Source organism: Heteronotia binoei, chromosome 1 (assembly GCF_032191835.1).
Source record: "Heteronotia binoei isolate CCM8104 ecotype False Entrance Well chromosome 1, APGP_CSIRO_Hbin_v1, whole genome shotgun sequence".
Taxonomy (NCBI): Eukaryota; Metazoa; Chordata; class Lepidosauria; order Squamata; family Gekkonidae; genus Heteronotia; species Heteronotia binoei.
In genome coordinates, this window is record NC_083223.1 from 95,584,859 (window position 1) to 95,599,954 (window position 15,096).

The following is a 15,096-nucleotide window of genomic DNA, read 5'->3' on the forward strand; positions in this document are numbered from 1 at the left end:
CACATAAGAACATAAGGAGGGAAGGAAGGGAGGAGGGAGGGAAGGGAAGGGAAGGGAAGGGAAGGGAGGGAGGGAGGGAGGGAGGGAGGGAGGGAGGGAGGAAGGAAGGAAGGAAGGAAGGAAGGAAGGAAGGAAGGAAGGAAGGAAGGAAGGAAGGAAGGAAGGAAGGAAGGAAGGAAGGAAGGGGGAGGGAGGGAGGGAGGGAGGGAAGGAAGGAAGGAAGGAAGGAAGGGGGGCGGGAGGGAGGGAGGGAAGGAAGGAAGGAAGGAAGGGAGGGAGGAGGGAGGGAAGGAAGGAAGGAAGGGAAGGGAGTGAGGGAAGGAAGGGAGGGAAGGAAGGAAGGAAGGAAGAAAGGAAGGAAGGAAGGGAGGACGGAGGGAAGGAAGGAAGGGAAGGGAGTGAGGGAAGGAAGGAAGGAAGGAAGGAAGGAAGGAAGGAAGGAAGGAAGGAAGGAAGGAAGGGGGAGGGAGGGAGGGAAGGAAGGAAGGAAGGGGGCGGGAGGGAGGGAGGGAAGGAAGGAAGGAAGAAAGGAAGGAAGGGAGGAGGGAGGGAAGGAAGGAAGGGAAGGGAGTGAGGGAAGGAAGGGAGGGAAGGAAGGAAGGAAGGAAGAAAGGAAGGAAGGGAGGACGGAGGGAAGGAAGGAAGGGAAGGGAGTGAGGGAAGGAAGGAAGGAAGGAAGGAAGGAAGGAAGGAAGGAAGGAAGGAAGGAAGGAAGGAAGGCAGGGAGGGAGGGAGGAGGGAGGGAAGAAAAGAAGGCCGCCCCCCGCTTTCGGCCCCCTTACCTGATTCCAGGGGGGCAGAGAGTCCAGCGGCGGCGGCGATTCCAGGGCGGCGGCCTCGCGGCGAGGGAGGGAGGGAGCTGCCGGCGCTGGCCTCTGGAGGCCTCCAGGGACCAGCGCCGGGCCTCTCCACTACCGGCGCTGGCCTCTGGAGTCCTCCAGGGACCAGCGCTGGCTGCTCCGCGGCTTCCCCGCGGAGACTCTGGAGGGCCTCCAGGAACCAGCGGAGGCCGCGGGAGGCCTTCGCTGGCCGGCACTGGTCCCGGAAGGCCTTCCAGAGGTTCTGGAAGGCCTTCCGGGACCAGCGCCGGGTGCTCCGCGGCTTCCCCGCGGCCTCCGCTGGTCCCTGGAGACCCTCCAGAGACTCTGGAGGGCCTCCAGGGACCAGCGGAGGCCGCGGGAGGCCTTCGCTGGCCGGCGCTGGTCCCGGAAGGCCTTCCAGAGGCTCTGGAAGGCCTTCCGGGACCAGCGCCGGGTGCTCCGCGGCTTCCCCGCGGCCTCCGCTGGTCCCTGGAGGCCCTCCAGAGACTCTGGAGGGCCTCCAGGGACCAGCGGAGGCCGCGGGGAGGCCTTCGCTGGCCGGCGCTGGTCCCGGAAGGCCTTCCAGAGGCTCTTGAAGGCCTTCCGGGACCAGCGCCGGGTACTCTGCGGCTTCCCCGCGGCCTCCGCTGGTCCCTGGAGGCCCTCCAGAGACACTGGAGGGCCTCCAGGGACCAGCGGAGGCCGCGGGGAGGCCTTCGCTGGCCGGCGCTGGTCCTGGAAGGCCTTCCAGAGGCTCTGGAAGGCCTTCTGGGACCAGCGCCGGGTGCTCCACGGCTTCCCCGCGGCCTCCGCTGGTCCCTGGAGGCCCTCCAGAGACCAGCGGAGGCCGCGGGGAGGCCTTCTCTGGCCGGCGCTGGTCCCGGAAGGCCTTCCAGAGTCTCTGGAAGGCCTTCCGGGACCAGCGCCGGCTGCTCCGCAGACTCTCCGCGTCCTCCGCTGGTCCCTGGAGGCCCTCCAGAGACTCTGGAGGGCCTCCAGGGACCAGCGGAGGCCGCGGGAGGCCTTCGCTGGCCGGCGCTGGTCCCGGAAGGCCTTCCAGAGGCTCTGGAAGGCCTTCCGGGACCAGCGCCGGGTGCTCCGCGGCTTCCCCGCGGCCTCCGCTGGTCCCTGGAGGCCCTCCAGAGACTCTGGAGGGCCTCCAGGGACCAGCGGAGGCCGCGGGGAGGCCTTCGCTGGCCGGCGCTGGTCCCGGAAGGCCTTCCAGAGGCTCTTGAAGGCCTTCCGGGACCAGCACCGGGTACTCTGCGGCTTCCCCGCGGCCTCCGCTGGTCCCTGGAGGCCCTCCAGAGACACTGGAGGGCCTCCAGGGACCAGCGGAGGCCGCGGGAGGCCTTCGCTGGCCGGCGCTGGTCCCGGAAGGCCTTCCAGAGGCTCTGGAAGGCCTTCCGGGACCAGCGCCGGGTGCTCCGCGGCTTCCCCGCGGCCTCCGCTGGTCCCTGGAGGCCCTCCAGAGACTCTGGAGGGCCTCCAGGGACCAGCGGAGGCCGCGGGGAGGCCTTCGCTGGCCGGCGCTGGTCCCGGAAGGCCTTCCAGAGGCTCTTGAAGGCCTTCCGGGACCAGCGCCGGGTACTCTGCGGCTTCCCCGCGGCCTCCGCTGGTCCCTGGAGGCCCTCCAGAGACACTGGAGGGCCTCCAGGGACCAGCGGAGGCCGCGGGGAGGCCTTCGCTGGCCGGCGCTGGTCCTGGAAGGCCTTCCAGAGGCTCTGGAAGGCCTTCTGGGACCAGCGCCGGGTGCTCCACGGCTTCCCCGCGGCCTCCGCTGGTCCCTGGAGGCCCTCCAGAGACCAGCGGAGGCCGCGGGGAGGCCTTCTCTGGCCGGCGCTGGTCCCGGAAGGCCTTCCAGAGTCTCTGGAAGGCCTTCCGGGACCAGCGCCGGCTGCTCCGCAGACTCTCCGCGTCCTCCGCTGGTCCCTGGAGGCCCTCCAGAGACTCTGGAGGGCTTCCAGCGACCAGCGGAGGCCGCGGAGAGGCCTCCGCCACCGCTGCCGGCCCCGCACGCGGGCGGGGAAGGCGGCGAGGGAGGGAGGGAGCGTCCCTGCGCAGGCGCAGGGACGCTCCCTCCCTCACTCGCCGCCTTTCCCGCCGGCGCCCACGGCCCACCGCCTCCGGGGCTGGCTAAACCGGGACCTTTAATGGTCCCGGTATAGGCAGCCCGGGAGCCGGGATTGGGTGGCCAGAACCGGGAATGTCCCGGGAGACCGGGACGGTCTGGCCACCCTAGGTGGAGGGTAGGCAAATGCTAGCACCTGCTCCCAGGGCAGTCACTGGCCATTTCTCTATACACGGAAATACCTTATTTACTTTTCCATTTCCATTCATTAGCAGGTATGGCTATACAGCTCATAGGCGGTTGAGCAGGACAAATTTCTCTTTATAAAATACAAAATAGAAAATAAAACCCAAACTCTGGAGCTACACAATTTCTAACTAGCAAAATCATTAGCAAAATCAGATAATTACAAGGAGCTCAAAGAAATTAAAACAAAATAAATTAGAACTAAATGTATTAAACCCTTTATATCCCACCTTTCATAGTGACTTTATGGTTTACTTCACAGATTCCACTTCATCAAATAGCCACTACATAGGTTCAGCCTACTCTGTGGATTTGGTAATTCTTATAGTGTAGAAATGTTTTTTATAAATGCTTTTAGATGGGCAGTTTGTTTTTAATAAAATAAATTATGGTTGAACTAGTGCTAAATCTCTGTGCCTCTTCTAAGGTAGCCTCTCTGAGATGGCATGGATCAGAAGGATTTGATCCACATTATTTTTAATTGTGCAGCCTTTACTTATCAAGATTTCTGTTGATGCATGACAAGTGTCAAGAGGCCTATCTTGCCATGAATGTATGACTAATGCTTTGCTTTGCACCTGCAACTCCAGCTCTATTTTAACTGTAACATATATGTAACCAGGGCTTTTTTTGTAGCAGGAACCCTTTGCATATTAGGCCACACAGCCCTGATGTAGCCAATTAGGGTTGCCAAGTCCAATTCAAGAAATATCTGGGGACTTTGGGGGTGGAGTCAGGAGACATTGGGGGCGGAGCCAGGAACAAGGATATGACAAGCATAATTGAACTCCAAGATGGACAATTATGCCCACTGATGGATCTCTGCTCCATATTTTTATTCAATCCCCTCTTAAAGCTGGTGATAAGTCCTCAAGTGACATGTGGATCCACCCCCCAATGCAAATCTGCACTCCACCATGGTCCTGCATCTGGGGAGGGTGGGGTGGGGGGAACTGCTTCCCGCACTGCCACCGAGTCAGCTGACCAGAGGGGGAAGCCCCGTCCCCAGAGGATCATGGGCTCTTCAACTCTGGTGTGTATGTGTTGCTGTGAAGGAAGGCACAATGGGCAGCTGGTCCCGTGCTCCGTTGCGGCTGCCCTTCTGGCACTCGCTCGCTCACCCTTCCCAGCAGTCCCTGCCTTCCCCCACTTTGGCCAGGCGACTGTCTGTCCCCCAGCTTCAAGCGCCCAAGGCAATCCCGGCACCTTCTTTTCCAACACTGCCGCTCCCGCCTGCCCATTGTTTAAGGGCATTCCCCTCCCCAGCAACAGAAGCTTCCCACCGGGCTGCCTGCCTGCCTGCCCACCCACACCAGTTTGCCGCCGCGAGTTCACCTGCCCTCCCTCGAGTCAAAGCAGTCAGAAGAGCCAGTCCCAACAAGTCCCGGCACTCGCGTGCAGTCCCACCATCTCGTCCTTCTCCGCTTTACGTTTGCCCTGCTTCCAGGCCTTCTCATCCATGCTGGGGCAGGTGAGGAAGTGTTGGAAAGCATCACACTGGGCCAACACCGGATGGCTACACATATGGTCCATCCACCAGGCCAGGCCCTTCCGCCGCTTGGAGATGAAGTCCTCCTCGAAGCGTCCGGTGGCCTGCTTCTCAGGCAAGTGGGGCACCGAGATGACAGGGAATTTCTCCACCAGGCGCCCGTAGAGCCAGTCAAAGTGCTTGTAGTGCCGGTGCACCTGCTGCCCAGTGTGGCTGGGCACCAACTTGTAGGCAATGTAGCTCTTCATGCCCTTGAATTTGGTCTGCTTGGTGGGGTCTTCGATGGAGCACTGGAAAGGGTAGGGGTTCTCCTGCCACTCGGGCCCGTGGGGGCCCAGCACCACGCACAGCTTGTTGCCGTCCTTCACGAAGCCCGACGCCTCGCCCAGCACGAAGGCCTCTCCTCCTGACTTGACGAAGGTGGAGAAGCGGTTCAGGTTGCGGCTCACCGTGGCCGAGCTCTTGGCCCCGCCGCTGCCGCCCCCCACTGGGTGATGCAGGTGGGAGCCCGGCTGGCTCCCGCGGGAGCTCAGCGACAGATCCGAGCAGGTGGAAAGGTGGTACCTGCCCGAGGCGGGCCCCCCGCCGCCCCCCATGCCGGCATTCTTGTAGTCCGGGTACGAGCTGCCCAGGATGCTGGCTCCTGTAGAAAGCGCCCACTCCGCCAGGGGTTTCCCGAAGTGGCTCTGCTGCGACCCCTGGGAGGAAGTGAGGGCATGGGGGGGGGTGATGCGGCTGGAGCTGTCATCGCCTGCAAAGTGGCTGCGGCGAGCACGGCCAGCAGCAACGAAGCTCACTTTTCTTTCATTTGTTTGCCTGCCTTAGCTTTGATAATGTTTTTTTCCCATTTGCTGCCGCAGAAGAGGCCCACAAGCACGCTTCCCTCCCTCCTTCCGGGGACAGCCAACACTCCACCACCAGGGCGCGGAAGAGCCCCCAGCCAGCCGGGCTGAGGTGGGAAGGGAAGCTGTGCCACCAGAGAAAAAAGGGCTTCGAGAAGGAGCACCCGGCTCCAGCGGCGCGAGACCTCGGTGAGCAGCCAACCCAGCCAGAGGCCCGCTCGCGCTCCTCGTTTTGTCTTGGGCAGGTGGGAAGGGCCCTTTCCCCCCCGCTTTCCAGATTTTTGGTGAGCGGGGGGAGGAGGCTCCAAATCGGGGGTCCCCCGCCCAGGTGGGGGATTTGGGACCCCTATAGCCAATCCACCAAGAGCTTACAGGTCTCTTAGTACAGGGCCTACTATAAACTCCAGGAGGATTGGCTACATTAGGGGTGTGTGGTTAAATATGCAAAGGAGTTTCTACTACAAAAAATGCTGTGTGTAACTGTTCTGCCCTGGACAACAAGCAGGTTTCTCCCTTTTCATGAAGGCCAAGTTATCTGTTGTACTAGTGTTTCCCAGGTTCTGTTTTTAGCACACTGCTCCAGGAGGGGGTTCTTTTATCTTCCTGGGAAAATGTTTTGAATCTTGATTCCCACTATGCAGACCCACCAGATTTTGCTTACATAGTAACAGTTAAGGTAACAGTATAATTGTATGAACTGACCCTGAGAGGTAAGTTCTTCCAAAAGGTATCCTGGCTTTATCATGTCTCAAATAAAGGACCTTATTTGATTTACATCATAGAGACATTCTTATTGAGAACTATGCAGAACCTGACAACAAGATGGCTTCCTTATGTCCCCTATTTTTAAAGTGATAAAGATCTTCTTCAATGGGAAAGGTGAAGAAAAGAGAGTGTGTTATCCAGTAAAGATTTAAGCAAAGCACTGAAAGAGGAAGTAGGGACATACTGTGACTGACGAGAAAAGGAAGAAATGGAATAATCCTATCCATTGGGAAAGTGGAAGCAAATCAAGCATCTAAAGAAAAAAAAACCCACACCAGATAAATCTACTGATCATATGTAAAACTCTACAGATTTCTTCTCCCCTCCATACTGCTGTCATCAGGAAAAAAATAACACAGATGGTAACTGTTTGAGTCTTCCTCTTTTTCTCCTGAGCCCTGGGAGCTCATAATCCCTGTTGCCTAATAAAATGCAGCTATTAGGGATGGACACAATTTTCAGGAAGAACAAGCTCCTTGACAAGTTTCTTCTGTCTTGCCTAAGCCATATCACAGAATCTGTGCCACTGTGACTTCACCTCTGTTTCAGCAGACTGTGAACAATATGTGAAGATAAACAGTGCTTTCGAATGACAGCTTTATAATTACAGTCATGCGTATATGTTTGCCAGGTATTCTACCCAAAGTGCACATTTATCAGTTCATAAACACCCACTGGGAAAAGTTGATCTTTTTATTGATATTTCTCTCCATCACCAAGGGACTGTTATAAACTGTTTTAAAATGTGCAAGTGTTTTGAAATGTTGAGGATATGTCCCTCTTCCTAAGGATCTGGAGTTGAAGAGGCATTTGTAGGAAATAAAATATAAAGGATGAGACATACAGCTGCAATTGGGTGAAAATCAGACTGTACATGTGTGCATACATTTTTTTACATTTGCTAAAAATGCATGTAGGTCCTTCCAGAATAAATTGTTCCCATGTTCAGAAGCAATGCACATATTTTGCATGTGCATATAGTTTCTGTATATTGTGAACTGATCGCTAGGTTTTTCAGAGTCCTGATCTGCATATGCCAAAGCTACATTTATTGCTCCTATTCAGCTCCTATTGCTCCTATATGGTGATTTCGCATATCAGGAGTGTCATGGTGGACAGCACATACTCTTAATAACATGCAGCTGTTGGATTCCTGATACATGTGGATGCAGTGAATGAGAGGGGCTGTACTTCTAGGTAAATGTGCTTAAGAATACACAGGATATTATAGGCTGAATCTTGTTAGGAGTGTACATTTAGATATATCTGAGACATAATTAAACCTGAAATGACCTAAACACATCTGAAATTCCATGAATAATAGTAATCCTGGATTCTGAAGAGAGATTTTGATTCTTTTTTTTTGGGGGGGGGGGGGGAGAGAGACATATAGGAAGCACACACACACACCCAATCTATCAGCTGTTCCATGGTCTATGGTTCCTGAGACCATCTATCAATAAGAGAACAGGTTTACTGCCTGTTGAAAATAACAACCCTTTAAAATATAAAGGGAGGCTATTTTGAATGCCCACAGTGGTAACCAGCTTGACTGTGGGTTCTTCCCTCTTTGGAAATGTGGGCTAAATCATCCATTTTGGGAGGCTTCCAGAAGATGGTGACACCATGAAGATCTCATTGGAAATATGTCCCCATATGTCTTGCTTATACAGCATAACAATTAACCAAACCTGGCTACTTGCAAAGGGATAAACAAACATTGTACTAAATCAAAATAACACTTTATGAACTGAAATAGGTTGATGGCTCAGATAATTGTGTGATAAATGACTGTGACACTGGTTGGGACTGATTGGTTTTTCCAAGGATTCAAAAAGGATACTTCTATCCAGCTATTATACATGATAGCAAATTGGAGTCTCCATGTTAAATAGGAAGCATGCCTTTGAATACTGGGTGCCAGATATAAGCAACAGGAGAGGGCTATTATTTTCTGTTCTGTATTTGATCTTCCAAAGGCATACTCTTGGAGTTCTGTACCTCTATTCATTTGCATTCAGTGGTACAGCAAAACAACAAATTGCTCTAAAAGACAATAATCATGAGCCTATGTTAGAAAGACTACTCATGTATTAAAGAACCTGGCAAAACTGGAGCTATTTGAACTTTTTCCTGACTTCAGTGCCTTGCTCTTAATCAGCATTTTAAGGGTCATTCCTCACAATGACATACTGTTGCTAGTAAGGTTAGAAGTGCTTTTTCTCCTGCCTATGCTTGGCTCTTCAGCAAGTAGCTTATATTCAGCATTTATCTTTGTCTTTTTTCTGTCGTACATTACTTATTTTAGGTTATTGTTCTCTATCAGAAGAAAAGCTCACCATGAGGGTTAACAAGCTTTTTAAAATGAAGAATCGCTTAGGATCCATAGAAAATAATCTGTTACTTCCATCTGCCTTTCTTGTTCACTTTTTTGCTTTTTACAAGCTACTTGATTTACAGTCTTTGTAGAAAGCATGACTTTGAATTTCCAAACTTTGTTGGTCTACATTGGTATCTATATTGCTGAAGGTTGCAGTGTTGCTATGCCTATTTCCACTTACTGCGGAAACGCAGAGGTAGGAATTCCATAAGAACAACCATCCTTATTGGCCATTTTGAGGTACCTTCATTTACTCAGGGACACTACTGGTGTTGGTACCAGCTACACTGGATGCTTAGTTTAGATACAGATTATTGATTCACAGCCCGCAAAGGGTGAAACAGGCCATTCTTATCTATTGAAAAATGAAATAAAAACACAAACTGCTTCTATCTAGCTTATTTGTTTTTGGTTCAATTTGCCACATTTATTTCACATATATTAAATCATGGTAATCCACTTTCCTTAGCTCTTTCAATCAAGGACACTTTCTTAAACATGAATAATCCTTCCTAACATTCATAGAAGGTGGAAATCTTGAAGGACACTGCACTCCTCACTTTTGATGTAGTTCAGCTGATCCTTGCTGACTCAGTTAAAAGCCTTAGGGTCACACTGAATCCATCTTTATTACTGGAAAAGCAAGTTAATGCAGCTGCAAAAAAGTCTTTCTACCAACTCAGTCTAGCTTGTAAAATGGCTCCTTACCTTGATATGACTGACCTGTCCACTTGGATCCACATCACAGTAACATTGACTACTCTCAGGAGCTAGAGTATGCATATTATGGTGCTTCCGCTGACACTCAATTGGCTGTACATGTTGGCTTTCACATACAAAGCCTTGGTCCCGCTTATCTGTGGAACCACCTCTCTCCCTATGTTCAGCCATGACAACTACACTCATCTCAGCTTGAGTGGTGTGACTGCTCCTCCCCAGTGTGCATGACCCATCTCTGTTCTGGCAGCAGGACGCAGACTGTCAGACCACCCCTGAGGCACTTTCACCCCTGCTAGCTTTCTTCTGCCAGTTTGGACTCAGCCTTATGTTCTGGGTCTGTGCAAGGCAGTTTCTTTAATTTAATTAGCTTGACTGGTTTGGTTAGCGAATGGCAGGCTAAGACCTTTCACAAATATATTAATGTTTCTAAATGACAAAATGTTTCTTAAGAAGAAATTTTATTTTTTTATTTATTCATTCATACATACATACCCTGCCCTTCATTCGGAGTCTCAGAACAGTTTACAATCTCCTTTCCTTTCCCCTCCCCACAAGAGATATCCCATGAGGTAGGTGGGGCCGAGAGAGCTCTTTTGAGAACTGTTCTGAGAGAACAGCTCCACTGAGAATCTGTGGGTGACCCAAATGTTTGCTGTATACAGGAAGGTGATTCAGCCAATGGATGAGAGTATCAACAACCTTTGTCTTCCAAGTTAAATTATTTTCTTATTTGGCTTTTGCCAGAGCCAGAGTTTGATTTAAGGAAGGGGGGGGGGATTTCCTTATTTATCTAGGACATAGTTAACATGTCATGTCAAGTCAAGTCAAAATCCTTATTGACATCGATTTTTTTTTGAAAAAAATCTTAAAGACTACACATTTTAAATATACAAAGTTAGTCATCCCACCAGAGATTTAATTTTATATTCTCTAACCCTCATAGCAATAGAGAGGAATCTCACCACTGCAAAGGTACTGATACAATGAAGGATACAAGTCTCTCTTCTGGGCAATTGTGTCCATTGATCAAAAGGGGGCTAATTAAGGCATTCCATATTTTGTCCTATTGATTTTTATTTACTTTGGATTTATATCCTGCCCTCTCCACAAACAGACTCAGGGCAGCTAACAATCAACCAAAAATTACAGTATTAAAATAACTAAGCTTAAACAATATTAAAGTCAATTAAAACAGTATTATGGTGCTACTCAGAATAAATTAGATAGGTAGGATCACAACCTTCTTCAGCAGGCAATTTAGTTCATATTGGCTTCATAGTTACTTTTATCTGTCAGTGGTCAGATAAAACATTCACATATCTATCATAAAGGACTGCTGATGCTAAACCATCAAAGTGGACAAATATAAAAGTTCGTCTTAATGATGGGGCCGTAAGCTGTAAAAAATAGGTGACTATGGCTGATTACAGACTGGCACTTTGGGTCGACTCAGAGACACCTCTGAAGTTGACCCAAAAAATCTGTGCATACGGCAACATCTGCTGGCCATCCTCCTCCCGTCCTCACCCCATCCTCCAGGTGCCTGAGACCAGCTCAAAAAGCTACTACTTCCAAAGTGGTAGCAAATCTTTGAGCCAGCCATCAGTTGCCTCCCCACCGTCTGGATGAGGAAGGGTGCAAGTGAGGTGACTTGGCAGTATGGAACTGCCAAGCCACCCCAAGCTGGTCCCAGGTTTTTTTAAAATAAACCATTCAGAGAGATGGATCACTTGTGCACATGAGCGCTTGCCCTCCCCCAAGGGGAAAAAAAAGGAATCCGGCTTCTGGGGCGCCTTCCCGTGTGGAGGCACCCAGCCACCGCATAGACGGGATGTGGGCAGCATGCGGGTGAGCATGCCGAGGCATTGGGACAGCTCTTTTTGAGTTGTTTCAATTCGGGATGCCTCCAACCCACCCCAGAATGCCCATCTGTTCTCAGCCCAAAAGCCCATTTCTCAATGTTAGATTGAACTTTAGAGGGGAGCTGGTAATTCCAAAACAGAGAGCTTGTTTTTTTCCATGTCAAGGATCCACTGAGTTCTAAATACTTGAAATTTGCCTAATATGAGCAGGGAGATACTGATAGATTGTATTTTCCTCAGTATTTATTTATTTTTATTATACTTATATCCTGCCCTCCCCTAACGGGCTCAGGGCGGTTAACATCAATTTAAACAACATAAAATTACATTATTACAGTAAAATCACAATAGATTATTAAAACATCTCAAACATATACAATTTTAATCCCTAGGTGTTTTTATTACTTCTTAATTAGTGCTGTTTACTGTGATGTTATTAGGTGTTAATGTGCGCATTGCGTTTCTATTTGGGTCGGATTAAGATATTAATGCTGTGGGGTGGTGAAATACTGGATGCCTCCGTTAGATGTTAAAAGCCTGTTTAAACAGTTCTGTGTTGCAGGCCCTGTTGAATTGTGACAAGTCCTGCGGGGCCCTGATGTTTTCAGGGAGAGCATTCCAGAGGGTAGGGGTTGCCACCGAAAAGACTCTTGCCCTGGTGGTGGACAGCCGAGCATCCTTTGGCCCAGGGATCATGAAGAGGTTTTGTGAGCTTGATCATAGTGCTCTCTGGGGCTCATGTGGGTTGACCAGTTAAATGTAAATGAGTCTGACAGCAGCAGGCGGACTTAGCTCTCAGGTTTTGTTCTAAAATAAAGGCATAACCAAAATGTTAAGGCTGATAGCCAATCAAGTGTGTGTGTATACATATAAATACACACACACGTACATATACATACACACAGACCCATGCCTCTCTATAGAGTCAGCTGGCAGAGAATAAAAACATCTTACTAAATGTCCTTGGTAATAAACTAACTTTATTGGTAGACTTTTGAGGAGGTATGCTTGAATACTGATCAGTTTGGCTCTCACCAAACTTTTTGGATGTGCCTGAATGAATTAAAATGTCTTCATTTCATATAATCATGCTGGTTTGTTGCATGATTGCAATGTGTTGTGGTTTTTTTTGCAGCCATTGATTTGGAAAAGGTGCCCAGCAACACCTTATCCAGTCATTGGCTGGATGTTATCACCTGTATTTTAAAGGACACAATCTCCATCAGCTTCTAGACAGAGTTGAGGAAGGAAAGAACTGGAAGTATCCCAGTCCATCATGCTACTGCTGACACCTCTATGAACACCAGGTGTTTGGTCCTCCCTTACTGAAAACATGTCTGAAGCTAAGCTGTAGAAGAACTTGAAGTCTGCCAAAAACAAACAAACAAACATAGAACTATTAATATTTGAATACTGGTCATTTAATAAGCAAAAAAAAATTGTTCTAAATAGTCAATAGTGTATGAATCAGAACTAATTTGTAATTACCACATTTCCCTACCACCTCCAAAATCTAATGACCAAAATGTGTAAGGCTTAAGGTATTCTTGAAGAGGTACTTCTAATGCAAATAATGCTGAAAAGGCTGGAAAACAGCCGACGTGTGCCCTCTAGTGTGTGCTGGATACGTATTTGAGGCCTTTTTGAAGTGGTAATGCTTGGGGGAAAATAATGAAACAAAGGCAGCAAGATACTTTTTGAAACCATTTAGAAGTGAAATATCATGTCAGCTCCCATAAAATGGGAGATAGTTTGCAAATGTGCCTTGGTGTTGTCCCTTTGATGTTTTTTCTTACATGCCAGCTTTGGCAAGGTGAAATCAATTTCCCCTTTTCTTGGGGGAAACAGGCATTCCACCTGAAATATGCTTTGCTTCACAGGACTCTGTTCTGCATCCTAATTGCACCATGTGCCAGGGAAACAGATTGTTTGCTAATTGATATCATAAAGGAAGACAACCCAGTGAAGGATGATTATTTCAACGCCAGCTAGCAGCTGATGAAGAACTTGACAGGGGCTCTGTCATTTTTAACATAAACTGTACCCATAAGCTGATTTTCATGAATTTTGTGCTGTGAAGATAGGTAAAGAGAACGTCATTAAAAAGTCTGCTGTATATTTTAAATCAGTACAGTTACGAGCCATGGTTGACTGGAGAACTAGCTGTAAGCAAACAAGGCCTGGAATCTCTTGCTTATAGTGATAAACTCTGGAGTGCTAAGAACAGTGTGGTGCATATTAATGCATGTGGTAAATGGGAAAGCTGGTCACCATATTGTGCTACACAGCCACACTGAAGTTGTTTTTGACAGTATTTATGACATTGATGAGTATTACAAGTTGAATAGTTTCCAGTACAGGCCTACACAATTTGGGAGCAGATCTATCCAGAATTAAATCCTATGTTGTTCTATGTGAAGGAAAATGACCCTAAGATTAGAAGTCCTAATGATCCATCAAACATATTTATTAAGACTTTCTGGTATTTTGGAAAAATTCCTATTCTTTTCAAGTCCAATGGAGGCAGCAAATATTGGGGGGGGGGGGGTATGTTAAGTCCTTGGTGGGCTCATTCATGGGTTTGTGGGCTGAACTTAGTTCAGTGTATCACAAGCCTATTTATTTATTAAAATATTACACATGCAGTGCCTGAAAGACTGTTCACAAAATATACAAGTTACCATACAAGCCATAAAATTACAATATTTAACGCAATACAGAATTAAACTCCACCAATACAAAAAAAAAGTCAAGGAAGCAGCAAGAGTGATTATAAAGCACAAATGGCCTCTAGACAAAAGTTTTCAGATCTCTGACAGAGTAAGCAAGTCTGCTCAGAATCCCACTCAAGTCTATTCAATAAAACTTATTACTCTTGGAAATGTACCTTTAAGCAGTGTTCTTCCTAAACTGAGTTAGTGTGAACTAGTTTGGTTTTTTAACCTCCAGGTCACACATTTTTGTCTTAGCTCAGGAAAAACGGCCCCAGAACAAGCTAATTTATGCAGTAGCTCACAACTTTAATGCCAGTAGCTCATGAACTAGAATTTTTGCTCACAAGACTCCACAGCTTAGAGGGAGTATTCCTGTTAAGTCTTCTTAGAACTCTGCTACACAGCCACTTTATGAAAACAGATATAGTTCAAATGTAGTTATGAACAATATACATAGCTACTGTGGTCACCTACTTCAATTACATTTGTGAAAAATTATTACAGTGTATCTCCTTCCACTGTCACTTGCTAATAAGAGAAGTCTGGCCAACACAAAGAGAATCCTGTTCTGTAGTTTCTTTCCATGCCAGAATCATGTGGCCTACAAACTGGGATGACACTGGGCTGTGGAAAGACATGCATCCCACATTATGATCAGCATAGTAGGGATTGCATTGGCTCATACATCAGCAGCACAAGAAGGGGGCATTCTAATACATGGGAGAGTTATAAATAAACGTGTAACGATCACTTGTATTTTACCATACTTAGTCTATGGACTCCAGTAAGGGAACAACTAGTGCCAGTGAAGAATGGATCAGGGGTTGAAGGGTTGATCTTCCCTCCCTCCCCTTTGCAGTCTCCATCCTTATTGCAGCCATGTGCAGTTTTCATTTGGCAAATGGGGGAGATTTGATCTTCATTGTGTGTTTTGGCTCTAAGACTCTGTGTTGCTGTGGGGGGACAGGATTTGTCTTTTCTTTGGAGGAATGAAGATTTGTGAGTTTTGTCACATCTTTTGAGGTCCTACATTTTGACAGAGAGAAACAAAAGTAGGAGAGAAGGAAAATGAAAGTGATGAACAAAAAAGGGGGGATTGGGTTCAGTTACACTTTAGATGTGGACCCCAGTCTTATGCATGTTTATCCAAAGAAATACTATCACATTATATGTGGCTTGTTGTCAGTTTAAGTTATGTATATTGCAG

General features: G+C 48.5%; 1 protein-coding gene across 1 annotated transcript in view; it reads right to left on the minus strand.

The window, feature by feature from the left end:
• Positions 1-4,476: 4,476 nt before the first annotated feature.
• Positions 4,477-15,096, minus strand: part of LOC132568798 (sorting nexin-33-like) — a 48,272-nt gene continuing 37,652 nt past the window's right edge. The window contains exons 5-6 of the mRNA XM_060234990.1: positions 6,375-6,432; positions 4,477-5,357 (exon numbers count right to left, since the gene is read on the minus strand). Of these exons, the coding sequence (XP_060090973.1) occupies positions 4,477-5,357; positions 6,375-6,432 (939 nt within the window). The remainder of the gene's footprint in view (positions 5,358-6,374; positions 6,433-15,096) is intronic.